Source organism: Buteo buteo, chromosome 9, assembly GCF_964188355.1.
Source record: "Buteo buteo chromosome 9, bButBut1.hap1.1, whole genome shotgun sequence".
NCBI classification, from domain to species: domain Eukaryota; kingdom Metazoa; phylum Chordata; class Aves; order Accipitriformes; family Accipitridae; genus Buteo; species Buteo buteo.
The window spans coordinates 5,979,065-6,006,707 of NC_134179.1; the positions used below are offsets into that span (position 1 = coordinate 5,979,065).

Sequence of the window (27,643 nt, forward strand, 5' to 3'; positions counted from 1 at the left end):
ATGGCGCCCGACGGGCCCCTTGTCTTTGCTGGCTCAAGCCCAGCCAACGTGGGCTTTGCCCGCACCTTCTGGACCTCAGCTGTGCTGCCACCACCGCTCGAGTCCTGTCTAGGCCCTGCCACCCTGGAACGTGAGGGGACCCTGCCCGGTGAGGGGACCTTGCCCTCTGAGGAGACCCTGCCTGCAGCCCTATACCATCTCTGGGGCCACACATCTCTCTGCAGGGTCCTGCCCCTCACCTAGGGCCTCAAGCTCCTCCTAGGGCCCCTCTCCAGAGCCTCACACATCTCCTGGGGCCCCCACACCTTCCCTTGGGCCTCACACATCCTCCCAAGGCCCTGTGCTCTCCCGGGGACCCCACACCTTTTGCCTGAGCCCTGCACCCTCTCCAGACCCCCCACACCTCTCTGAGGCCTTGTGCCCTCCCTGCACTACCCACACACACACACCTTCCCAGGCATCCTTAATGTGACTTTACTTTCCAGAGAGAAGTACTGCTCTCCAGGGCCCACAACCTCCTAGAAGTAAGTATGAAGTACTTCGTGCCCCCATCTTGCTAAGCCTTTGTTGCCTAGGTTTCTGGAAGGAATTAATTCTCAGGAATGAATAATGACTCATGCCAATAAGCTCTGGATGACAGAAGAGCCACAGCCCCTAGTGTGCACAGCTGAGATATTTCAGCTGATACCTACTGTTTGGGATCCACACCCTGGGATCACTAACTTCCTGAATGGCCCCAAAGTACACTGTGGTTCAGTTGCCCCCTCTGAAGGACAGTGGTAGTAGGAGCACTTGCTTATTTGCCTCTCATTTGTCTTATTTAGAAAGTGAGAAAAACAGTGAGAAAGAGACACTCTTGAAAGCTCAAAGCATGGAGAAAACTAAAGTAAAAGAAAAATTTCTTCAGCAGGTAAGAACCATTAATCCTGACTCTTTTTTCATAAATATTTCCATTCACCATGTGTCATTTGGTGGAACACCGGAACTTTGGAAATGGCATGATGAACAGTAATGAAAATCGCCTGGACCTGGCCTACCCTGTGGTTTGCATGATGCAGCCCATTTCTTCATGGTTAGCTTAAACTTATTCCCAACTGGGTCATGCTGGCTTGGGGCAGGGCTGAAGGCAGTAGGCTGTGTACTTAATTTCTTCATAGTAAGCACATAATGTCTGTTCTGATTTAGTATCTAAAAGTAGCCAACTGACAGTGCCCAGATTCAAAAGTGGATAATCTGGGGGGGGACCACCAGTGCTGAATGCACTTTCACACACAAAATCCTGGCAGAGAGACATTGAAGCACAGCTCAAAGTGTGAGTTTATTTCTTAGTTGTCTTAGTTATTAATAGATCTTCTCCATTAGCCTGTGCCCAGCAGCAGCTAGTGCCAAGAGTTCATTGAGCGAGAGATGTGGAAAATTTGGTAGTGGGCAGCTGTTAAATCAGCTTTCACAGAAATGCTTCTGCCTTAGCCTGTCACTCAGGGACAGGTTTAGGTGATATTTTTAGAGAGGTATAATTCAAGAACCACTAGACCAAGCCATTTCAAATTTTGTAGAAACTACTTAGCTGCAGAACAAACTGTAGATTTTAGCAACCAACATCAAAACTGAGTTTATAGATGATGCTGTCTTTCCAAAGGAAGGCGTAAGTGGGATGCTGTAGCACCTTTCAGGTTGGATCCTTCTGGACCACGCAGAGCCTTCTGACTTAGTGGAGTTTTACAGAAGCTAACATTGATCTGGCATGCAATTGCCCACTCAGCACTTTAGTTAACGGTTCCTGTAGTCTGAAACTGGTGGATAGGATCAATAAAATTTAGCATGCTATGAGGTATATATACTCATGTTTATGCAGTGACTCAAGCATTAAATTGGCCATGAAAAGAAGCAAAATAAATGACATGGTATCCAGATCACCCAAGGTTCATCTCCTGCAAAACAGTGGGATTGGACCAAGTATATAGAGCTTGGGGTTTCTCCTACTACTTTGCCAAGAAAAAGAAGATGCAGACAACAGTTGTGCTTGCTGTTGAGACACTGATATAAACTTTTACTGAAGCCCCTATTAATCTAACTGGTGAATGAGTGTTCCACATATATACCATGAATACAATTCACACAAGTAATGGAAACTAAGACAAGTAGTATTAAATATTGTAATAACATTTTCAGCCTGACTCTGTAATTATACTGATTTTTTTCTCATTTTAGTAAAACACTCCACATTTTTACTGAAAAGCCTCTAGCCTATATTTGGGAAGCAGGCCAGATGAGAGCAATCTGCAAGAGGTGCAGAATGATCTGCAAGTCTTCCCTGCAAGTCAGCAAACCTCCTTTTTGAATTAATAATTTCAAAATGCATCTCATCCATTATCATCAGTTAGCCTTCTTTCTGAATTCTGGTTGAAGCTAGCAACACTTCCCTGAATCTTCTGTTAATTTTTTAAAATTCAGCAACAATAGATAATAGCAAGGTTTTGCAGCTTTGGGCATGTGGCAGCCATAAAGATGACTGATTAATTTCAATGAATAAATTACTTTATACAACTACAGGACATGCTATAATTCTCACGTAAGTCTAAGAAAATTAAAATTAATGCACTGAATGAAATAAGAATAATGTTCACATTATTATCAGTCATAGGTGTCATTTACTGTTCAAATCCAGATTTCAGACTTGATTCAGACATTCCGCTCCTGCAGCATGTCCCCTGGGAGAGCAAAACCTGGAAGCTCTTTTGTGTAGATCTGGGAAGTGAATGTTGTCTCCACAGTGATACAAGGACAGGTTTTTTTAGAAAGAAAGCTTAGCTGCATTAACACTGTTATTTCACAAACTGACAGTGAATTAATTTATTAGAAATGCTTATTTTGATTCATTAGCTAATTTCATATGAAATAGTAGTGAGGCACATGGCAAAAAAGCTGTTGTCTTTTGGAAGTTTATTTCACTAGACCATTCTGCAATTCATTAATTCCCACAGGCTCTACAGGATAGTTTAAGATTAACAAAGACATTTCAATATTATAAACACTGCAAATCTGAGTTAATCAGTTTAATGCATTTAAAATAGGAATGCTTAGCTTGTCTGAATAAATCTTTGTATTGCTAGATATTTTTCCAATCTGGCCACTTTTTCTTTTGATCTTGGTCTTATTTGGCTACCTTTAGTTAGTAAGTTCTAAGTTACCATCACTGAGCCCGACTTGTGGACTGCCTTCCTGACTTGAACTTGTATTGCATCATCACCATGAACTTACCTGATGATCTGGTCTCTTGGTTGAACCTTGTTCCCACCCCTAGGCATGCACTGCTTGCCTTACTTGGGTATTGTGTTTACATTAACTCCCCATACTAGTGAATAAAACTACAGCTTCCTACTGTGATCTAAGATGTGGCTCTGTTTTGCTTTTCTTTTTATCATCTCAGGTATTTTACTTTCCTTTTGTGAAAAGGGGAACAACAGTAAAGGATAAGAATTCGAATTCTAGAATATTGGGTGGGTGTTACTTTTCAATATCAGGACTCTCAAACATCTAGAGCTTGGGCTTTGTCTTTTATGCTGTCATTTACATTAATCTGTTGAGGAAAAAAAGTGGTAATTTTTTTTATTAGACATAAAGCTGATTAAAACTTGGAAAGGGTTGTTGAAGAAACAACTTTAAATAATGAAGATTGCTTAATTTCTAAAATCAAATTGCATGGAAGAAATTGTCATCAGACAAAAGAATACACTGCACTAAAAACCAGGGGTTTTCCCCATCAATTATACATCATCTTTTCTTGACCACTTCTAGATGGAAAAGAACAAATAAGAAACTCCTTTTCTTTTCTTTTTTATTAGTTGTATGCTGAGATGTGCTCCGTTCTGGCATTGGTTGAGGGTTTTCTCAAAATACTTCCTGGAATGTCTGTTTCGTAACATATTGCTAGGAAATTATGAAAATGATTTATTATGCTTTTACTCAGCTTAAACAGTGATGTCTCACTGTAGCGGAAAGCTATTCATTTCCATAAGGCAAAAATATACAGATGTGCTCAGATGTCTGGGAATCAGAATATTAAAAAATTCTCAGTAGGAATTTATTCTCCCTAGGAAATGATTTTTTCTTCCAATTGTGTAAAGAGACAAGCTTTAACAAATTCTAGAATGTGTACTTCTCTTCTAGAGTGAAGAACCTGGACCATTGATTGAAAAGAGTCATTAAATGTTCTGTAGCTCAAAACTGGACTAAATTCTATCACCTTCGAAATTATCACAGTTTTAAATCACTTCTACAGAGTAGCAGAGACTGGCTTAATCCAAGGATACATAATGAAGGCAAAAGTTATCTCTGTTTGCACATCTCAGATGAAAAGGTTTTTGTAATGAGTTATTATGCATATGTGAGTCCTGAATTGCCCCAATTTTATAATCGCAAGATGCTACAGGATAGTATTTGCTAACTTTAGTATGTATATTCTTCTTGACATTTGGAGTGATTCCTTCTGATTTGAGGCAAGTGATTATTTCAAAACTCATGTAAATCTGGGAAGAGAAGGTTGCTTTCCCAAGTGGTGTGTTTTCAGGATCTCAGGAAGAAAGCAAAGTCGAAGTACTTTATCCAGTAACCTGTTATGCCTGTTTCTGCTGTATGTTCACTCTAGTTCTCAGCTTCAATGAGGAATTTAAAGTTTACAATCAAGTTAAGTATTACATGGTTTTAATTTATTTTTCTGAGCTTATTGTGGTAAATATATTTCTTATCAGGCCAGGAGAAGAGAAGGAGTACTAGCTCTCCAGAGGAAACAGAGAGAAGAAAGGATTGCAGTAAGTCTGATTCCTTTTTATTATGAATGCATCTCAAGGTTCGTGCATGCTGACAATACGAACAGCTTTCAAAGGACCATAGTCCAGTGTATGAGGGTTCATGGGGTGTTGCATACTATACCATAGTATCAGTCTTGCATAGCAAAAGCACCTCAGTTTGAACTGAGTAAGCATGCAGAACAGTTGGCTTTATTCAACCAATTCCCTAAGCAAAGAAGATCCTGTAGGCTGTGTGATTCTGAAAGTCTCAGACCAGACAGTAGAAAGCAATAGGCATAGAAGCTAAATTAAGTTTAATCAAGCTAAATATGGCTATTGGACCGTTTCCAATCTGAAAACCACAAGGAGTAAGACAGTGATATTATAAATACATTAAAGTGTTTGAAGGTATAACTGACTGTTTCTTCATGCTACTTTTTATTTTTGTGTGGGTATATCTATAATTAAGTCAGCTACAACACGCTGGCTTTGATTACTTTCTCCAAGACAACAGAATAGAATAGTCATTGAGAATGGATTTCATGTCTTCTTGCAAACTATCTCAAAAGGATACTTAGTACATCAAAATTTTCACAGAAAACTTGGAGATGCTTGTGGGAGGAGCACACAGGAACTGAAGCTGACCTCACTGGTGGAGGCAGATAGGGAACAAGGCAAATATGAGAAAGTGTGGAATCCTGAAAAATAGAAGAACTTGGGACTGAGAAGGGAAATACAGCAGAAGCAGTGACTATAGTGCTGTCAGAATGGCAGTAAGGGCTGTGTCAGCACTTCACTGAAGGTCCTTTATTCTATATAGCAATACATAATGAAAGGACCTCAGTTATTTAAATTAAACCAATTTTAATACAACTATGTGTCAGTTTCTAAATTTCTCAGTTTAATATGCCAAAGGCATCTTTACAGCCTGTCCATTGTTAGTTGCTTTGATTTTTTTCATTGTTGTCTCTCGGGTTTTTTCCACTGAAACACTAAAACCCAGTTTATAACAAAGTTATTGTGTGGATTGTCCGGCTCATAGTTCACAAATGAGTTTAACCGTGTCTAGTGCACACAGGCGACTCATGGGTGGTTACAAAAGTGACCCAGCCTTGGATTGCCTTGAGGCCCCGTCTCTCTGCAGAGATGACTCACAGGGAGCTGTGTAGACAGCTTAGCCCTGGGTTGTCTCACAAACCCTAAACTAAACAGGGCAATGGCTATGCCATTCAAAGAACCAAAACCTGAACTGAGCCTTGAAGTTCCTTAACAAATAGTATGCCCTGAGTCTCAATCCAACCGCTATTCAGTTGCCTGAGGAAGCAAGGTAAAAAATCCCCAAAACTGGAGGGTTTCAGCTTCAGTTTCAAATGAGAACTTTGTGTATTCAAACAATCACAGACCAGGAAAGGAAACATAAGGGGAAACTCCACTCAGATATACATAATCCCTTTAGGCATATATCATAATCCACTCAGACATAGTCATACACACTATTCCACAAGTCAGGGGATAAAAACTCTTAAGATTCAGGTTGGAAATCGGAGAGTCACTTCTCCAACTATACAGTTGGCTTGTGAAGGAAACCCTTCCCCGCCTTGATTGGGATGCTAGTCGAGGTAGCTTCCCCGGGATTGAGAGCCCTTACCTGGAGGGGTAAGTGAATATTGTTTATGCTTTAAGTTTGTAAACACGTGTGTGCTTGTGGTTGTCTCTGAAACACTTGTAGTTGTAATACTGTACTACTCTTGCCTTAAAAATTGCAGTAGTGCATTCCTCCATTGTATCTGTAAAACCTGCAATAGTGGCGTGTTAGGTCTGTAAGTGAAGTTCAAATAAATCATTTGCTTGAACCTTGCAGTTAAGTCTGTAAGTGAAGTTCAAGTCGTTTGCTTCAACCTTGCAGTTAAGTCTTTTTCCGCCACAGTTATTAAACTGGCTGCAGATTTCACATGCTCTACTCCCTAAAAAGCTCTCATAAAGTAAATCTGAGCAATAAAAGGAAGAACTCCATTTAGGGATTTTTATTATTATCAGTAGTGAACTCTAGATTTACTGTTTATAATGGTTTTGCTTGGCCTGGCCGGATGTTTATCAGGAGAAGAAAATTCAAGAATAAGAGGTCTGTATTATATTAAGGCACTTCTTCCCTTCAGTTGTAATTCACAAGATACAAGGCAGAGATAGATAAGTTTTTACCCCATATAAGTTTAAACAGCTGTCCTTCTGAAGAACTACATGTCCTAATTAATACAATTTCGTTACTCAATAATACTGAGTAGAACTGAAATTTTAAAGCTGATAAGTGTAGTGATTTGAAAAGTAACTTGGGAAACAAGATTTCAAAGGATACTTTCAGAGATTACATATTCATTTTAGACATAAAAGCCTCCTTTTTTCTTCCTCCTTATTTAAGCTTTTAAGTTGGTTCATATTAAGTACTTCCTCTTCTCAAAGCGTATTAAAATGCTGACCCAAGTATATCTGCTTTGTCCAAATTCTATGCATTACAGCTAGGCCTGAAACAAAATATGAGTCTCCTTCCTTCTGACACAATAACTCATATGAGTTTTATACCCTGGTCTACTCAGGTACCACATTAGCACATTAAAAAATCCCAAATTCTTTAGTATTGCTAGTGTAGTCTTTTGGTGCAGTGTTTGTATAAAGCTGTCTACCAGGATAAACAGTAAGTTTAGAATGAACTAGTGATAATTAATAAGTCTTTCTCTCTTTTAGAAAGAGCTGATGTCTCACTCACATAAACCAAAGATCAAAACTGATCAAGTAAGGTAAAGAAAATACTTAAAATAAGTTTGCTTTGGGTTTTTTTCCCCTCTGTCTAAATAGTCAGGCCCTATTTTGGGTGGAAAGATGTTCTGGCTTTATTATTATTATTATTTTGAAAATAACTACTCAGTTTTATCCTATATTAATACCCATTATTATAAAATTTAGATATTAAAAGGCTGAAAGTCTGCTTCTATAGTTCTGTACTTTACTCCTTTACTTTCTATATATGTTCCATTTATTTCTAAATAGTGGTTAAGGGAAAGAAGTGGAAGCTTAGATGTTTTTTAAAAGTTATGAAGACCTTAATTTTTCTATTCTAATTGGAATTTAGAAAGTCAGGAAAAAGAGCACTTGTCAAAGTGTTTCCATATTTCTGAAAGGGCCAGGAAATACCAGAAAGCCTGTTCCTTTCCAGTGCATGTCTTGGCTGAATGAGGGAAGAAGCACCAGTGTGACCTTGTCAGTAGTATCACACTGTATGGATGCTTTCTTTGGTTATATTTTTCCAAATTTTAAGAAGTTTCCATGTTTATTGCCCTGCTATAGATCCAAAAATAGAACACCAAAGCAGAATATTACATCATCATGTCATGCTGCATGAGATGACTCATTCAAATTCTTTGGAAAGTCAGCCTTACTAATACTGACACGCAAATCCAGAGTGAGGGTTTGATCCTGAAAATTTTTCTGCCTGGATGCACTGCACCATTCTTGTGGACCCCTGTTGAAATTGTCACTGTCATCAGACACATGTCTGTAAGATATAGCTGGTAAACTAAGCCTTCAAGAATACCTGAAGGCTTTGGAAATAGGTGGGGTGAAATGACCTGAAGTAGACTTCCCTTAAGTTTAGGCCAGTGACATAGGTGCAACAGTTGCTAAACCAGGCGGTGAAGGATTCCTTAATTTGTAGCAAACTTCAGGCCTTAGAGTGCTGACCATCTGATTATGTTAGGTCAGACATTTTCCTTTCTGGCATTTGTCCATGACTTCCGGCATGATACAAATGCTGTTAAAACTGCCCCACCAAAACTACAACAGCATGTTTTGGCTATATGCAGTGTTGCACTTGCTTTCCTTTTATGCTGTCTTTGCCAAAGGGATCCTCTCTTTTTTTTTAGATTAAAAGGCAGTTAATATTTAACTGGCCTTGTATATGTAAGTAATTTCTCAATTCAGGATAGACAGGATTATTATTTTTAACTAGTGGGTAGCTGATTCTTTTCACATTTACTGCTAATACTTTCCACTCTGTACTGTAAAGCTGAGGCAGTTCCTTCTACCCTTAAAGTACATCAGCACTGCCCTGTCTATCCCAAAATCTTAATATCCTTCCTCAAACATAGTTGTGTCAGTCAGGTGGGAGCTATGAGGGCAGTCCTAAAGGTGCGTTTGGGCCGTGGGCTAAGCTACAATGTGACGAGTTAAAGAGAATAGCTACACTTACTATGAAGTTATTCTTTATTCCTAAAAACCATCTCATCTTTGGAAATGCTGACAAGGTACCTCACAGCCCTTGATTCAGCAATTTCTTCTTTGTAATGAATGCCATTTAAATTATTTAAGTGAGGCCATTTTTCTCACACTGGCACGAGTTTAAGCAAGATGGTGTCATTGAATATCCACAACTTAAAGACTAAGCAATGAATCTGCAGATTACCTCTTCCTTCCAACTTAACATATGGATATGAAAGCTGAGAAATGACTGACAATAATTCATTTTGAAAGCAAGTATCTCAGGAAAATACTGGGCATTAGGTGGAATTAATTTCTAGTATAATTATTACCTCCAAAGTTAGCTATAAAAGAAAAATACAAGTATGTGGAACAAGTGAAAAGGCTGAAGGTGTAATGTCTGCTGAGGTAGCAGCTGCAGGAGTAGGTATAAGGAAACGACCTACAGAATGCTTCCTTCCATCATCAGATACTTACAGAAGGAAAGCTTAAGCTGCCTTGAAGCTGTGCCAAGGACAACTGGTGGAGCTTTTCACCTGAAATGATAGTTAATTTCATGGGGAGGGTTAAGATTCATGCTTTATGTAGCAGCTTATGGCCTCTGAAGAAAACTGTAGTCCAGTTTATTAAAATACTACATTTTTTCTTTTAAACATTTTAATCTGAAGAATATGCATCTCTGTATTTACTGAAGCAAACTCACCCAGAGCACAGGGTATTGATTACTGCTGTATTTAATTAGAATAATTGTTTTTTTCCTAATGGTGTTAGCACTCATTACTAGGAAATATGATCATACCAATTTTACTAATGTCTCATAAAATATTTATAGTCTGTATTGACCAAGATGATCCCTGTTTCCAGTGGCAACTCAGATGAATGGCTGAGGAAATATTATGTAATTTGAGAAGAGCTACATTTGTCAAAATATTTTCCATGGACAGAATACACTCTCTTCCTGATTCTATTTTCCTTCACTAGGTCCTCTTTTTTCTTGTTGCTCATATTTTTCCTGATTTCAGCAGACTCATGATTTGTGTATGTATTTTCATAGGCCTTCACTTTCCAAGTGTTTAAAAATAAAAATAATGATTTTTTTCCTTACCAGTATTCAGGGGAAATAGCTTAAATAGTTCAGTGCTTTGGGTTTTTTAGCTTTGTTTAACTAGCAGCTTAGGGTTTTTGTAATGAATTTGTGTTGCTTTAAATCTACAAACTGATCAATGTAAAGTTGTATGCACTGATAAAAAGAAAAAAAACATTTCCTTAGAGAAAGGCATTAAGCTAGTATAAAGCACTTCTATACTGATATATAATTACATCCCTATTGGGAATTATATTGGAATAGCTTTCAAAAAAATCTCCCAATAAGCTATGTACCTTTAGCAATATAATTACATGAATGCAATATGTGTGTGTTGAAAAGGTTTCATCCCACAGCTTTGTGCCTGAGTGTAGAACTTACTGAGGAATTTGGAATATGAATCCTGTGCAGTACTTCACCTGATGAAATGTGCTTTTTCTATTAGCTTGTATGTTGCCTTTGAAGTTTTTCTCAGTGAACTTTCCTGTAAGTTTTGATACTTGTATGGGCATTCTTTTGTGTGGATTCTCTGAACTAGTGTTCTGTGATTTTTGCTTTCTACACATAGCTAGGAATTTACAAGGCATCTCTGTGTTTAGATACACATATAAGTACCTGACTTGATGACATAGACTGGGCTAAAGAACTCCACTCCCTAGCAGCTGTTTCACACTGACTCTTCTCTGTAGTACTGGCCAAAAAGTCAAAATCCACACCATTTTCATGACATTAGTGTGCCTGTAACCAATTGATGTTTCATGTAGATCAGCTGCATCTGCCCCATCCACAATTTACTTTATCTGATATAGTTCTGTTATTTCCAGCAGGCAGAAGGTGTCTGAAGCTGACCTTATGGATCAAGAAGCAGTAAAGGCCCTTAAATAGTTCAGCTAAATTGTCTGATGAAGAGAATAAAGTGTTTCTTTGCCCCAGAAAAAATATCCTGCTATCAGAAGCATGCTGCCTTGGACTTCAAGCCATGTACATTCCTCTTTTGAATACATATCTAGTTGCTCCTACTGAGAAATGGCATGAATGTGACAAAGGCTGTGGATAGGCTTGCAGAAACTTGTCAGCCTACCCATAAATTTCTTTGTTTTGCTAAAGTTAAAATAAATGCTTAATTCAGAAACATTTTAAATTATGTAATTTATTTACTTAGTAAACTGTTAGTTCCTAATGCACTGCTGTTGATCTTGGAAACACCAAGTTTTTTATTGTCCTCTTGCTTTCCTGTTGTCTTGGCACTACAGCAGTGAGCAATGTATGCCAATAGCTGCTTATTGAGGCTCAAAATCACTCTGAATTCTGTTATTTATTGGCATTTTACACCAATGTACTGTGAGACAAAGCGGGGCCTCAGTTTACTGCCTTCTCCGTGTGCAGGAAATTAAAATGCTTGTTTCGTTTATGGTTATTTTGAAGTTGTCAGCATGAAAGGAAAAGAGCAATAAAGTGCAAAAGTGTCAATGAACCATTTGGGATGCTAGGAATTCTAGAACTGGAAAGACATATGCTTACATCTTTTTACAAGAAGATAGACTATATATTTTCTTCAGGTTTGTGCCAGATATCAAATATTGATATAATTTGCTTCAGGAAAACACATTTTCTTTTCTGGTGTTCTCACATGTGCACCCCTCTACCTCAATTAAAGTACCAGTTTTGCCTGGCTAACACTGGCATAAATCTATATCATCAAGTTTGGCTTTTGAAATATTAATGCTAAAATATTTGAGCACCAAAATATGTACCTGGGCAGTTGTAGACTTGTATTCGGTGGACATCTGTGGCCCTGGGATTTTTGACTTGCAGGATTTGAAATCTGAACTTACTAGACAGCTTTCAAATGGCACACTTCTATGATCTGAAGAGGCTGTTGAACTGAATATATGCATTTCATGTGTGCTAAATTTACCAAGATTATAAATGGAGAGCAACTGCTATGGCTATGTTAGGAAATTTCTTTACAAAAGTAGAAACCAGGTCAAACAGAAGAGTCTGTGGCTAGTAATATTAAGGTTGCACAGTAAAGACACTAAGTTTTGTTATCGAGTGTTATAGCTAGTGTTTGAATGCTTGCAGTTGACCTTTGTTAAAAATAGATCAACAAAGGCTTCTGTCAGCTACTGCCATTTTCCTGTTGAAGTTAGCAAAATCTTTGGTAATCACTTTGCTGCTGTTGTATGACAGTGTATTCCTCAGTTGTGCTTTTGATATGGGAGAGGCTGTAAAATGCAAGTGGCAGAATATTTATTCACCAGTAATTCAAGAAAGCATGTTGATAATGCTGCTACTACTTGCCATGGATATATTGAAGAATTTTTTTTTTCCTTCAGAGCCATTACAGAAATGCTTTCCAATGGATTTAGAATGCAAACACGCTGAAAAAAGGATAGACTTCTAAAATGATTAGCAGGGCTTTTAAACTGTGTTATAAAAATACCTACAGCTGTAAAGAAGGTGAGGTTTTGTTTAATTTCTAGAAACACTGTAATTATTTTGGTTACTTTGGTCTGCAAAACAAGGAAAAACTCCCCAAAACAGGATTTCCTTTGTCAAACGTTCTCCAAAGAATGAGTGTATTAGTGGAGCATCAAGATAATGAAGATTGGCTTGATAAAGGCCTGGCTTCAGTCTTACAACTCAGGCTAGCCAGTTCAGATGCTGGGTTCTTCCCTGTATTTGAGGCATTTGCAATTGTATTACCTAACAGTTTGGAAATAGTTAAATGCATATGTCATTTCCGTGGACATACCTCACTTTGAGTTGTTTTGTCTTCTGAAATACATGAAATTAAGGACAAAACTGTCTCACCAAAATGTTAGTCCTGAGTCAGGTTCATGAAACCAGTTGAATTGCTCATGTCTGTAAAGTTGCTCAAATGCCTAGTTATTTACTAAATTCAAACCTTGACCACCAAGGACTTAGGAAATGTAAAAGTTCGGTTCTAGAATACCATTGATGTGTGCGTTCCACAGACATGACACATGCTGCAAAGCCATAGCCTTAGTTCAGCTCCAACACCTACCTCTGAGATTCCTGACTTCTGGAGACCTGGAGTGGAAGGTCTTAATGATATTTTAAAGGATCTGTCTCTATCTAAGATACTGATTTCAGAAATAGTTTCTCTAACCAGACTCCCAAGAGTTGGTCTAGGTTTTAAGTCTTTCATAAAATCATTAATTTATTTTAAAACATTGACCCCAGCAAGTATCTGTGTGAGCAGAAACTATAGCTCTTAGCGCTCCTGCATTTGTTCGTTTTGGTGCTCTGCCCCTTTCTGCAACCTGCAAAAAAGCTCTTAGACGCTGGGGCATTGAAATCTTAGCTGGAGAGCTAGTGATCCCGGAAACAGGTGTGCACCAGCTTCCGAGCCACCAGGAAGCAGGCTCAGCATTCATTAACCTTTGGAACAAAGTTCCCGTGTTCTGTTTTCTGCCCTGACGCGGTTTCTGAAAGGCAGCTGCGCATCAGAACGGGGAGGGTCAGCCTTTGGTTTCGGGGCCTGCAGGTGCGGCTTCTCTCACTCACACGTTGTGGCGGAGGGAGGTGTCTCCTCTGCTCGCGCCTCGTCGTTTACGTGTGGGACAGGGAGGGTCTAAAGCTGGAGCGGGGGGCAACATGCAGAAGCGATGAGGTGTGTGAAGTGCGGCACAGGGGAGAGTTGAGAATGGAGGCAGCGGGAAGAGGTGTGGGCTTAGCGTGTGCCCCGCAGCGAGAGAGGCAGTTGCCTGCGGCGGATCCCGTCCCCGGGCTTTGCCCGGGGGTCTTCGCCGCCGCTGCCGCCTCCTACCGCGTAGGGGCTGAGCCGAGCCCGGCCCCTCCTCCGCGGAGGACGGCCCCTCCCGGCTCCCTCCCCTCTGGCCCGGCAGCTGGACCCGGGCCACTCGCACGGGGCCGGGCGGTGCGGCCAGCCGGGCGCCCCTCGGACGCCGACGGAGCCGGGGAGGATGCTGGCGGCCGCGGCCCTGTGCGCTGCCGCGCTGGGCTGGGCTGCGGGGGCACGGCTGCTCAGCGGTAAGGGGGTACGGGCTGGCGGGCCCTCCGCTTGCCCGGCTCCGCGGAGCGGGGCGAGCGCTGAGAGTGCCGGGGAGCGCGGGGAGCCGGCCACGGGGCTCGCAGCCCCGTCGAGACTCGTCGCCTGCCTTCTGGCGCTGGGAGGGTTTGGCTGCCTGGGGCGGCCGTCGCGACATAGGCAAGGACGTGCGGGCGCTACCTGGAGCAGTGATTTTTCCCTCCTAACTCCCCAGCGGGAGCTAGCCCTGCCCTAGGGAGACGTCCGCATCCTCCGCGGTGGGTGGGAGCACCTGGTCGTGAAGGGGGCAGGCCGGTTGTCCAGTTTCATTTGCCTATTCCCCTGAGAAACCGTTCTGCTCTCCCTATTGCATTTTTGCCTCCATTCTAGGAATCTTAAATGCTGCCCTGGCTAACAGAACTACTCTTGTCATCCCACCCTCAGTGGTAATTACCAGCCTGGCTGAATTTCCAGCCCACGCTAGTTTGTCTTACTCTTCCTCTACGAAGTCTCTTTTGATTATCGGTCTGTCCTCCCAGTTTTGCACAAAGGAATGTCACCTACTTAGACGCCTTTCATAGTAACAGATATATGGCAGCTCAAGGTTGGACCAGCAGTATTTTTGGATGTAGTACCCAAACTAGGTAGTCTAGTCTGCTTTTAGGGCACAGAATAGCCAGTCTGGGGCAAGTTTCTGCCTGACTTGATAGGCTGGTATGTTCATCAGAAAGCCTGAATGCTGTCACCTGTGAGATATTCATGTTATTCCAACACAAGGCAAGGAGTTTTATTATATCTATTAATATAATTTTTAATTCTGCCATGCTCTTGCTGGCAGTAGGACTTTTGTGGGAGTGAGTTAGAGGGCTCAGCTGCCAGCTGTGGGGTTGGAGATTTATTTCTTTTCATGAATTTTTACTTCTCAGTATAATTGACTCATCCCTAGTCTCACATTACCAAGGCTCACTGAAGTCAGCAGGCTTTGAGGCAGATCCCAGGTAGGCAATGAGGAGATAAGGGGAAAATACGAGGAACACTTTCAGCATTGGTTATAGCTACATATCCAATTGTCCTCTCTTACCGGAACTATATTTGGGAACCTAACTGGCAGTGAAGTCTGGACAGTAATCAACTACAATAAATTTTTCCTTAGCTGAAAGCAATGGCAAGTTTGGCTGATAAGACAGAGACTTTCTGCCAGTTAATGGGGAAAAAATCATGTTTGTGTATCAGAAAAGAACCCGTGGGCAGTTTGTGACACTCTTTCTAGACAGTTGCTGCAGTTTTTTAATAACAGTGTGCTGTCTGTGTTTTTCTTATGTCTTTCACAATAGCAATGGACATATCCCTGAGAAGAGGTAAGGGGTTCTGCCTTTTTCACCCAGCCTGCATGAGTGTTAAGTTACCAAGAGAAACACAGGTTATGCCTAGAGATGTATTATTAAATACTGCTTTTGCAGTACAGCCAGTTTTAATTTGTGTGTACAGTGTTAGCAGGCTCTGTGATTCTGCGTACGTAACTGTTCAAAAATGCCAATACAAAAGGTGTTTAAATTCCCACTCTAAGAGAGTGCCCATGCAGGAACATATAAGAATAAAGCAAAGCCAGCATATATCCCATGGAGGGGTTTATAATGACCTGTCCTCACATCCCATTTGTTCTGTACATTACAAATGTTGCTACATGTTCTTCTTACGTAAAAACATGTAGGTTAGCAGATTGTGTCTGCAGTGTGTTTGAAAAGAAATATTTACCAAGTAAAACAAAACTGTTTGTTTCCACAGTCTAAATATTGGGACTCTTCTGCTGAGAAACAGAAGTGCATAATTTTAGATTATGTATCTTTTCACTTTGATCTTTGCTTTCCTTGTAATCAAAATAAGCCATGCTGCTTCACACATGAGAAAGTCCTTGGCTTATGACAGTCTGAAAACAGACATTGTTTACTTCCTGGGCAGTCAGTAACGTCTACAGTGCAGAGCAATGCTTACAATTGGACTGTCTGAACACATCTTGATACACTGCAGTATATACTCCATGAAACTATTACATACACCCCAGAAGATAAATTATCTCTGCTTGTGTAAGAGGATCTCTAATTTTAGCCCTTTAAATTCCTTAAAAATAATTTTTAAAAGCCTCCTTGAACCCTTGTAAAGGAACTCACTTTTTAAAACATTGCACATGTCTGCTTGCTCTCTGGCGCAGCATTGCTTCTTTGTAAGGAACTCCTAGGGTCTTCAAATTGCAGAAAATTCATGAGGGAGCTGAGAAGTGCAGGACATGAGAGAACAGTGCTGTGCAGACCAACCTAAACTGTTATGTGCAGTAAGAAAAGTTCAGAGGTCCCACTTGCCAGTCCCATAGTACAAGAGGCTTTTTACCTGTGTTGTATTTCCTACATAAACTATCGTACAGTGCAAAACTCAGCCAAATGGAAGTATTGGCCTTCACTTTTGGTACTAACAGGCATAGTTTCTGTAACAGGTTTCTTTTCATTTCTGCAGGACAGACAGTTTGCCGGGGTGGAACACAGCAACCATGCTACAAAATAGTTTATTTTCATGATGCTTCACGCAGGATCAGCTATGAAGAAGCACACCTTGCCTGCAGAGCTGATGGCGGACATCTAGTCAGTATTGAAACAGAAGCAGAGCAAAGACTGATTGAAAAATTTATTGAGAGTCTCTTAGCTTCTGATGGAGATTTTTGGATAGGGCTTAGGAGGAAAAAGGAGGAGGTAGACAATAGTACAGAGTGTCAGAACCTGTACTCCTGGTCAGATGGCAGCTCATCCAAGTTCCGGTAGGTACCTGTGAGTCTGGGAAGCAACCTGGTCAGGGACTGTCACCTGCCTTTAGCAATCAGAAAGGATTCTTTCAAAAGAATCAAGCAGTGTTGTCCCAGCTGTCATCTGTGTTACTTCTGCAGTCACTGAAGAGTGGTAGTATCTCCAGAGAGTGATTCATCCCATCCAGATGTAATGGGTAGACAAATTACCCTTTAGAGACCCTGCTCTCTCTTTGTCGCTCTATGTAAGTCACCTAGAGTGTCTAGCTTGGGCTAGATTGATAATTTTTGATTGCTAAAAGGAGGTGGAAAAACAAGCAATCTGGTCTTAAAAAAATCTCTGATTAGGCATGTACAAAATATGTACTTTGACCTGAAGGTTCCTGCACTTTAGATCCCCTGAAGTTTTGTCCCTGATGTCCCGAGCACTGAGCCCTTCTCCTTTTACTTGCTGAGAGAATAGCAATTTTTTCCTGTGAGACAGTAAAATTGGAAAGCTGCAGTATTTATTGTAGACATGAAAAATTAAAATTTTCACACCACTTGTTAGATTTCTGCCTCCTTGTCTTAAGGCAAGCAGAACCACAGCATTTGCTGTAATTAAAATATGAAGGCAACAACATTTATAACCAATTACAAGTTTGCTGGAATTGTTTTCACTACTTTCACATTTCTGTTCAGCATAGAACCAAAATGTGTTTAGCCTCAAAAGTTCTGCTAAATTATGATTTATTTCAATCATGAGTCACTGTTTTCTAGATGAAAGATATTCTTAGATCCAGGCCTACAAGGTCTGCCTTTCTGTGGTATAGAAGTAGAAAATCTGCTCTAAATATTGCCGGGTTGATGAAAGCCTTAGCAACGAGGTGCTAGCTCTGCAGTGAACTTCAGGTTCAAGGGAGTTTTGCCTGGTGGATTTTTACTATTGAACCTGTGATTAAAGTAATTTTAAAAAAATCAAACTTTACAATGTTCACTCATTATCCTTAACTGCTTGCTGCATTTACAATGATTGAACTGCAAATTTCATGAAATAACCCAAACATTCTTAAATATTTTATGACAACGTATCATATGTATGACAGGTCTGCCTTTGCATTCTTCTTTATATTGGATGTGTAAAAATACCTTGTTATTGTGAGCTTTATGCTTTGGGAACCCATAAGAAATTTTAGTTGCTTTGTGCAGCAATGAATGAAACAGAGCTGCTTTTAGTACTGTGTAATATATTAAAGTTTCTCCTGTTGTTCAGATACTGGGGGTAGATAATAGGAAGCTAGAACCAGATCTGCTGCTGCTAAGAAACAGACATAGCTTTTTTATTTATTATTATTTTTGTTGGTGAGACATAGCTTATTTATGCTAAATGATATAGCCAAGGAAAAGATCAGGGGCATGGCGGGGGGGGGGGGGGGGGGCGGGGGCGGGGGCAGCAGTAGGAGGGGAAGGAAGTGAGGGAGGAGTACAGCATTGTAGTGATTGAAAAAATACTGCTTTAACATGTGTGGGTTTTCTCCCATGTTGAATACCTTGGTATATCTAGAACTATTTATACTGTATGGATCAGCTTTCAGAAAGTGCTTGACATGCAGAACATTGCTTGTTCCAAAATCGGTGGGTATTGAACATTTTTCAAAATCAGGACACAGTCTTAGAAGTGTTTCTCTGAGATGCATAACATGCCTCTTCAGTAATGGTTGTATTATAGAGCACTAAGTAGTGGAGCCTCTTTCCTGTGTTCTACTTGGAAAGGCCTACACAGTTTTCCAGTGGTGAAGTTTACTATTAAAAAAAATAAATAAATAAAATTATCCACAAGACAGGGTTTTTTCCTGTTAGTGTTTTTCTAGACAGAGAAAAACAGATCCTGCTTAGCTTTTTCATTTTCTTATTGAATAAGTGTCAAAATTTTGCAGGCATTGGCCACTGAAGTCAGAGAGCAAAAATCATTTTGATAGATGATTTTGCACAGGTGTGTAAAGGCAGTATGGAGAAAGTCAAAGTTCTCTTGAGCTTTTACTCAGCCTCGCAGAGGAGTTTCAGGCAGTGAGGTACTCAGCCCTTCACTCCCTAGTATTTGTTGAACACCTTGCTTGCTGAGTTTTCTTTGAAAATTAGGAATTCCAAAGAGAGAAGATACACTGCAAATAATTGTATTGTTATTGTTCCTACTTTTACACAGTGGAAGCAGGGGCAAGGGTGGGATGGGGTGTGCTGAGCTGTATTCCTCTTTGATTCTGCCCTCTGTCATGCCCTATATGCTCTATTCCCACCTGAGCTCCTTCAGTACCACGGAAAGTGATGTCAAGTCTTACTTGACATATTTGTTGTGTTTTCTTTAGGAACTGGTATGTAGATGAGCCATCCTGTGGGAGTGAAATCTGTGTTGTGATGTACCACCAGCCATCTGCCCCACCAGGTGTCGGAGGTCCTTACATGTTTCAATGGAATGATGACAGATGCAACATGAAAAATAACTTCATTTGCAAATATTCTCTTGGTAATGAGTCATTCTGTAGCTTTAGAAACCAACCTGCTCCCAGTCCCCAAGAGGAGGTATGAGGAGATTGCAGTAGCAGATAGGGAAACCCTTTCTTAGCTTCACTGGAAAGATGTGGTGGGAGACAGATATCTTTAAATTTAATGTGAGTTCTGGGGAAAAGAGTCTCCGTATCTAATATCTGTAGCTACTTGCCTTGTGATTCACAGGAAATCTCAGAGGATTTTTATAAAGTATTTGAGATCTCAAATGGGGCCTGAGGGAGAGAGAACACTAAAGAAGGATGCTCATGTTATTAGACTGTATTCAGTACACTTGGTCTCCCTACTCAAGCTTATGAGGAAACTGTGCATATCTTTTTTTCTTTTAGAGAAGCCAACGAATGCTCCAATAGAGAATTCTCAAAGAGGTAAGTTATAGATATTTGTTTGGGGCTTTTTTTAATTATATGCTAACTTTCAGTAGAAATACTCTCCGTTACATTCATTGTCAAGGACACTCACAGACTGAAAACTTACTAAGCAAGAAGCTTCCCTGCAGTTTGCACTTTCCTTGTGCTATTCTATAATCCATTCTTCAAGAACACAGTCTTGCTGTTGTTGATGCAGTATCTGGGACTGTTGGTTATGCTGCAGAAATCTAAGCAAAAAGAGTACCAGTACACCTTACACATCTTTGCAGCTGGCCGTCTCTCCAATCTCCTCTCACCTTCACTTTTTATGATTCTTAAACTCTTTCAAATAACATCTGCAGTATTAACTAAGCTGCTTCTTTCCAGATGTTGCAACAGAGCCCTTGAATCCAGTATTCCCAGAAGAACACCGTAAGAAAGATGCTAATGTAACAGTTGTAGAAGCCAAAGGTATGTTGTGCATTCAACAGCTGGCCTGCTCTCTCTCTCTAACTATGCACACCCGCATTTGTCACATGTGGCTGTAAACAGTCAACATTGCAGTTTGAAGTGTTTGACCCTAAATGTAGAAGACTGAATTTAGGCAACTGCATCTGAAAAAAAAAAAAAAAATTCCTTCAAATCCTTTCCAGGACAAATGTAAACTGATTGCTTTGGCTACCAAAATGTTCTAAATCTAAAGCTGTGCAAAGTATTTTGGGTCTGAAAAAGGTACTTTTAATTTATTGAATCACTTCAGAATGTCTAAATTGTTTATGTTTTGTTTGTAAGTCTATTATTAACTATAAAAAACTTTCAGTTTCTTCTTATCACACTGACTTTCCTCCTACAAATTCACAGATAATAAGATATTTTGCTCTGAAATCTTTTGGCTGGGTGTTCCTAAGCTTTTAAAAGACAGCGTATCTCATTACCTTGTACCACTGTTGCCTTCTTACAGTGGGACAGTGAGGCTTGTTGGTTCCTCATCTTGAAGATTTGAGCTTTTTTTACTTTAACCTGCTTAACTAGATGATCGGTCTCTGTCAGGCTTGCTGCCTTTGAGAAGTAGATACTGGTAGATTATGAACAAGACTAGAAGCCTATTGAGGTGTGATGATGCTGCCTTTTGCTACTGTTAGTTTTTCTATGAAGTTCTGTGCATGTCAAATGCAACTGGAAGTGAATAAAAGCCAGAATCTCATTTTTACCCATAGAACCTGTTCAGAGTCTTGCCTACATCCTTATTCCCAGCATTCCTGTGCTGCTTCTCCTGATGGTCTTTACAGCCATCTTCTGGTTCTGGCTTTTTGCAAAGAGGTAAGTGACATTTTTCTGTAACAATTGAACCTATGATATCTTGTCCTGGCAGCCATTTTACAGCTAGCTTCAGGATCCTGTAAGATACTCTGGAGAGGACTGCTTTCAGCCAAATAAATGTTTAAAAAGTGGCATGGATGCTCCAGGCTGAGTTACTTGTGAAGTAAAATTTTAAGTAAATCACATTATGCCATTTTATTATGTTCACAGACATATAATAGTTAGGGAATAGCATGAAACAAGATGATGATTTTGAAGTGTTAGCACTTAACTTTTCTTATTGAAGAAAAGATCTGATTTATCAGAAGATCCCCTTCGAAAGTGAAAAACAGAGTAATAGAAATAAAAGAATATACGTTTGGAGCAAATAATGTTTACCAGTTTCCTCTCCTTGCTTTCCCTGTGTGCACAGTACCTCTGGTGGGGATGCTGGCTGTGGTTTTGGGAGTGTCAGTGTTGAGCTTTGCTGCCTTAGCATCTCAGCTGGCAGCAGAGTGCAAGGGAACCCCAGCAGGTCCTGCCATGGGACTACCCTGGGTATGCAGCCTGCTGCCGCACACCTGGAATGGCAAGTAATAACAAATGTCATCCTGAGTCCAGGCTCTCAGTGTCTGCTTTCCTCAAGGGTCATCATTAAATTACTGTAAGAGAGGTGTGGTATTGTTTTGTGTTTGCCTCTGTAAAAAAAAAACCATATTATGACTTGTCCTCTTTCCTCTGTCCCTAAGGAGACAGGAGCAAATAGATGCAAGCCCAAAGGAGGATGATGCATGGCTGTCTAACCCCAGGAGGAACAGTCCAAATCTGGATATTTACAAAGTAATCAAGAAGCAATCAGAAGCAGATCTGGCCGGAACCAGGCCTGGCGCTAAGAATTCTTCCTTCCGTACACAGGAAGATAAAGTGCTTGACAGCCTCTCCAGGGATTATGACAATGCAGCAATGAATACATCAACGAGTGGCTTTGTGACATTGGCCAGTACTGAAAGTGGCTTTGTGACCAATGATATCTATGAGCTGTATGGAGACCGTGTGGGGAGGAGCAAGGAATCAGGCTGGGTGGAGAATGAGATTTATGGGTATTAAAGAAATGGACAAAAAAAGCCTGGAATATGGATGACAGTGAATATCAGTACAAGTTAACCTGCCCTCCCTATGCACTTTTTTTAATGATAGTATATGTGATTATCCTGGTTTTGCATTGTCCCTATATTCTTCTCTTTTTTTTGAAAGAATGTGGGTTTTTAAAGATCCAGACTGAAAAGAATGTATATATTTTGCTTTGCATCAAGCCCCCTTTTGCCCCAGAAATGGCTCGTTAATACTCTTGGTTCTTTTTTGTACTCCAAAGGTATGCCTTTGAAACTAAAGGACAATCCAAAATTCCCATTTATTTAACTGACCTACTCATCTTCAAAGGTGTTAAAAGTCAAAAGTCAATCACTGGTCACACTTGGATTCTCATAGGTGCCCCCAAGAAAGCTGCCATGGTTGCAGGTTGGTCATTGTTTCCATGTCAGCCCATATCCCAGCTGTGTTGGCCTCTCTCACCATTTACCTATGACGCTGACAGGCACTTCACGAAAAGGAGACTAGTGTGGTTTCTGCTTCTACCCCTCCCTTCTAGTTCCTACTGCCAAGGCAGTGTATGTGAGTCACAGCACATAACTGTGTGTTACTTGTACCATTAGGTTGGTTTTTAAAGAATCTGAGTAAGTGCTTTGGTGTCATAAGGCTAACTGTGTTCCCTTACTTGTCCTCTGGCAAAAGGAATTGCAAAGCAAGGAACAAGGGACTTCTCTGCAATGCTAAAGGAAGGGAGTGGGGTTCTCCAAAGCATTCTGATCGGTCTCGGGAGTTAGAGCAGCCTGTGACATGTACTGAATTCCATGAAGACTGACATCCTGATATTAATCCCCATAGAGATGGAATTTATTTATTCCATAGAGATGGAATTTATGAAACGGTATGTGAATGTAAAGAATTGGATTAAAAACAGCATTTTGGCAGGTAAACTAAAGTATCAAGCTAATCAGTTACAATAAATTATCTGTTGTTTATTTACAGGGACTTCACATATCCCAGTACATAGATTAAATAAGTATTAAGGTGAGGTACTGAGGATAGTTCATGGAATTTCCTCTCTGACAGGGTGAGGGAATATCTTATTTTACCATAGTTTTTAAGGCATCGTTTTGAAGCCAATATTAGATACCTCCCATTTTCCTGCACCTTTGGAGGAGTAGAAATGAATAGCAGCAGGGCATAGCAACTGCCACACAACAAAGTATAAATTCAGGTGACATAAGAATTTTCCTGTTAAATATGGGGAACAAGCAAGAATATGAAGGAACACCATTTAACTCAGAAAGAATTCACAGTCTGTAGTTCACTGCTTGACTTCTAAGGGAAACAGACAAGAGATGATGCTCCACACTGAGGGTTTTTTCAGATCATTATCTCTGTTTCTCTGTTATTTGCAGCACAGTTAATAAAGTTGTTAAGGAGCTAGGAGAAACCAAGAGTATGCATTTGCCATGGAAGTGGTATGAAGGATCTGTCCAAATGTCTGCAGAGGCAACTTCAGGCTGGAGTTTTATCCTCTCTAAGGTGTATAAGGAGCAAGAGCAGGCTAACAGGATATTCCAAGAGTTACACTGAGTTTAATTTCTCTTTATTGAACTGAGAACGTATAGTTATTTTAACCAACTGTACATAAATACGAGATTTCTGGTGCAGAAAGTTAAAAACAGCAGTGATGAACTATTTATTCCAAGATAAACTGAATTTAACTTGGTCATTGGTATGTTTTAAGGCCTTTTGAAGCACACTGCAGGAACACACTGCAGGAGATCACTTGCATCACAAGAATAGGGAATATGTATTGGAAAAGAGAGAAGGGTGGTCCCATGCATCTTTTTTCACAGCACTGTCTTTTCTGCTTGGGAAGGTAATGTCATTTATCACTGAGAATGCAGAAAGGCAACTAAATGAAAAGTTGGGTGCCTGGCTTTAAACTGTGCTTGCCTAACTGTGATTTGGTGAAGAGATACCTAGAGCTACCCACAGCAAGTTGAATACCAGACAACTTTACTTGGAATCAAGAAGGTACAGAATTTGCCCATCGGCATGTATTCTTAAGTATCTAGATGTCTTTGATTTTGAACTCATTACATGGACAAGTCTTCCATGCACTAGACAGAGGTCATTCCAGCATCGTCCCTGTAAGCTTGTCATTTCCTACACCATGTAGTACAGAGAGCATCACTGTATATGATAAGAAACAGAGCAAAGGGGACTCAGGAGCAGTGCTGACAACCTGGAATCGCGATTACCTTGGTTTTTACTAGGGCTTCCTGATATATATTTTGTTCATGAGACTTGGTCAGATCAATGTTTGTCTCATAGTTGTAAGGACTCAAAGACCTTCATAGGACCTTGGAGCTAACTCCCTGGGGCAAGGTCTCTGCACTGTCGCATTTGTCAGTGCAGCTAAGTGTAACAGGAGTTTGGATAAAAACTGAGATTCATATTGACTTGAATACGCTCAGGGCAAAATCCCATGTGCTGCTGGATATGGGCTTGCTTTAGCTGAATTCCATTGTAAAAGTTAGTTTACATGAAGTTGGAGGTACTTGCAATTGCCAAGGCTTTTGGAAAGGAATAGGAAGGGAATTCGAATTTATCAAATAGGCATGAGATCTGGTTCCATAAAGGACTACTTTCTGTAAAATTTTCAATGTTAATACTGAGATCTTCAAAACTGAAGATACATTTACAAATGTAAGATTCCCCCCACTGAAATGAATGCGCACAATCCATTCCTGTGCTCTGCAGCTGCTTCAGACTATAGATGGACAACACAGCATTGTTTTGCACTTCCTGCTTTTTAAAGATGTTTGTCCTTACCTGAACACATTGGTGCTAAATGGACATGTGGAGTCTGGAGCACAAGTTCTGCAGCAAGCGGCAGATTCTACAGCAAAGTCAGAAGCCATGAAGTACTGATATCAGCAGTGTGGCCTCTGGATTTTTTTCACTACAGGACTAGTCTGTGTTTCTTACGGGAATGGAGTCCTGCTGTTAATACTGAAGTAATGAATATGCTTAGAGGTTTGCATTCAGAGCTGTATAGCTTCTTGCTAGGGATCTTTGCATGTTCATAGCTGTGTATGTGTAGAAAGCCCTGCAAAATTAGGCCATTAACATTTATCTGTCCTGTCTGATCTGATATCTCAGCTGTTTCATATACTGGTTTATATATTCTCAAGACAAATATGTTCAGCTTTGAGTAAATCAGCACATTTTGCTTTGTCTGCACTTACTCTGTTTCCAATTATTCCAGCAATGGAGCTGTTCCTTAGAAATGGAGTTCTATTTGATTGTATCCCATTGAACTGAGAAAGAAGTGGGAGGGCCACATAGAGAACCGAGTAAACTGAACATTGGGCAGCTGGACATCTGCTCTGAAAAAAATAAAGCATTTTGGACATTATCATGTATCTGGGGCCATTTGGATTCAGCTCTGTACTCCATCTCAGTCTGAGCTTAACTACCGGGTGTCTCAGTCCCATGTGAAAAACAGAAATAACAGCATTTCACAGGCTTCTAGGGATGCCTGGAATCTAAGAATGAGTGACTCTGAAGTGACTTTGAGACTTACAATTTTGAGACATACAATAATGAGGCCTTGTAATTGACAAAAATTTAATTTTATTGTCCAGCAGATATGTGCAGCAATTTTGAAGCATGTCTAGATGAAGTCATTATGTATAAAAATTTATTTGATTAAAGATATGGTTTGGTCAAGCAGTTCTGGTACCTGGCCCTGTGTATGGCAAGTAATCTTTTTTACTTACTCTGTCGGATCATGTTTGACCTTTCACAAGCCAAATAAAAATAGTAAATGCCTGTTTGCCTATCTGTCTGTGTATAAAAAAAACCCACAACACCCCAAGTTTTGCCATTCTGTATTTGTTGCAATTATATCAACTTTTCAGCAAAGCTTTTGTCCACAGATCTCAGTCAAGCACAGGACTTCTGAACACAGGAGTACTTACTGCGATAAGACAAATTAGTCTTCAGTGTTACGATTTAAACAGCCAAGGGAAATTTTTAAGCTTTGTAGCTCTGTCTAGACTTCTCAGATTTACTTAGTGGAGTCTTAAGCACTCTTGAAGATTGCCATGTAACTCTCAGTCATTTCTCAGCCAAACATCCCTATTTAATAGCCTGCAGTATTGTGGCAAGGAAAGACTTCTGTTCATCTCCTTTCCCTTGTTGAATGTTTTCGTTAAGAGTATTTATTTGTTTAGGATTCCTTGTGTACACTGTGATGGACAGAAGTGTGTCCAGTCTTCTGCTGGACGAGTTTTGCTTGAAGGCATGCAAGATGTAATGCAGAGCTAAAAGAAAGGTGCCAGTTGAGGCAATCTTGACACTGTGAAATGCTTGCTAAGGCAGAACTCTTCAGAATACATTGTTAAAATCACAAAGAATTCTATCTATCTGCTTTTTCTGGCTTTACACTAGGGATTTGCTAAACTCCGGGTTTTGGATCCATCTGGTTTTTGGGTTTGCTTTTGTCTTCTTTATCAGAGACCAGGTAATGGAGGGAAAATGACCAGGCAAATGAAGCATGCCAAACAGAACCACAAATATTATTCACCTATTGCTCTGCAGGTGAGTATTTCCAGCTCCAGAAGAGCAACAATTCGCTGCCAACCAAGTCTGTCTATGAAGCACCTGAAATGAATTTAGCTTTTGACAGGGTTCCCTAAAAGTTTGCTCTTCTCCATTGCATGGAAATAAATAAATAAGAAAATGAAGCAAACCCAATTTGCATAAGCCGCCAGGAAACAAAGATGTGCCAAAGACTTTGGCAGAAGGTGTTTTATGTGGGACTGAAACAACAACACAAATGAGTGCACAACATGGCTATGAGTGCGTTCTGCCAATATGCATGCATAAATATGCAGGAAGATGTTTCTAGATCTGTGTGCTATTGCTGTCTATTGCAAACATGGAAATATATTGGTCAGTTGCCACAGCTGCTTCTCTCACTTCCTGAATGTTACAGGTGAGGTTGATGTGCACAATGGCTCTGTTCTGCATATCTGCAGTATCAGAGTGTCTGCCAATCTCACTCTGTTCCTCCATCAGGCAGTGGTGCAAGATGAAGCCCTGAAAGAAGTAATCCCTTAAAAAAAAAAAACAAAAAAAACCACACAAAAAAACAACAAACAAACAAACAAAACCCAAACAAAAACGTGTACCTGTTTTGAAAATGACACGCAGTTAGTAAACATTTCTCCTGAAAAGCAAAATCCTGGTATGGGAGAGTAGTAATTGCTGGGTGCTTGCAATGTCCAGGGTTTCTAATGCAGTAATTAGTGTTCTTTTACCAAGCTATTGTGTGTCTATCCACTTTTACTCTTGTACGCCTGGTCTGTTCTCTTTTTTTTTTTTTTTTTTTTTTTTTGGCAGGCGTGCTAAGCATCT

At 40.2% G+C, this 27,643-nt stretch overlaps 2 protein-coding genes across 4 annotated transcripts; both read left to right on the forward strand.

The window, feature by feature from the left end:
- HOATZ (HOATZ cilia and flagella associated protein) lies at window positions 1–11,007 on the forward strand. Its single transcript, XM_075036683.1, has 5 exons — window positions 1–148; window positions 825–910; window positions 4,752–4,811; window positions 7,530–7,582; window positions 10,950–11,007. The coding sequence occupies exons 1-5, from the start codon at window positions 1–3 to the stop codon at window positions 11,005–11,007; spliced, it is 405 nt and encodes a 134-aa protein (XP_074892784.1).
- Window positions 11,008–14,003: 2,996 nt separating this feature from the next.
- On the forward strand, window positions 14,004–26,047 carry LAYN (layilin). Of its 3 annotated transcripts, XM_075035081.1 has the most exons (7): window positions 14,004–14,142; window positions 16,649–16,946; window positions 19,274–19,431; window positions 19,802–19,840; window positions 20,210–20,293; window positions 21,040–21,142; window positions 21,871–26,047. In XM_075035081.1, the coding sequence occupies exons 1-7, from the start codon at window positions 14,076–14,078 to the stop codon at window positions 22,226–22,228; spliced, it is 1,107 nt and encodes a 368-aa protein (XP_074891182.1). In that variant the 5' UTR covers window positions 14,004–14,075; the 3' UTR covers window positions 22,229–26,047. The 3 variants fall into 3 exon arrangements, with proteins under 3 accessions (XP_074891182.1, XP_074891181.1, XP_074891183.1); XM_075035080.1 differs by lacking the exon at window positions 14,004–14,142 and having other exon boundaries at window positions 16,414–16,946; XM_075035082.1 differs by lacking the exon at window positions 14,004–14,142 and having other exon boundaries at window positions 16,414–16,946; window positions 19,274–19,350.
- Window positions 26,048–27,643: the final 1,596 nt, after the last annotated feature.

What these genes read in the sequence shown, in the direction of transcription:
- HOATZ (XM_075036683.1), top strand. Translation starts at nt 1, where the DNA reads ATGGCGCCCGACGGGCCCCTTGTCTTTGCTGGCTCAAGCCCAGCCAAC. An exon ending in AAGAAAAATTTCTTCAGCAG is followed by an intron (nt 911 to 4,751) that starts GTAAGAACCATT and finishes ATTTCTTATCAG; the next exon opens with GCCAGGAGAAGAGAAGGAGT. An exon ending in AGAGAGAAGAAAGGATTGCA is followed by an intron (nt 4,812 to 7,529) that starts GTAAGTCTGATT and finishes TCTCTCTTTTAG; the next exon opens with AAAGAGCTGATGTCTCACTC.
- LAYN (XM_075035080.1), top strand. Translation starts at nt 16,576, where the DNA reads ATGGAAGTATTGGCCTTCACTTTTGGTACTAACAGGCATAGTTTCTGT. An exon ending in GGCAGCTCATCCAAGTTCCG is followed by an intron (nt 16,947 to 19,273) that starts GTAGGTACCTGT and finishes TGTTTTCTTTAG; the next exon opens with GAACTGGTATGTAGATGAGC. An exon ending in CATTTGCAAATATTCTCTTG is followed by an intron (nt 19,432 to 19,801) that starts GTAATGAGTCAT and finishes TTTTTCTTTTAG; the next exon opens with AGAAGCCAACGAATGCTCCA.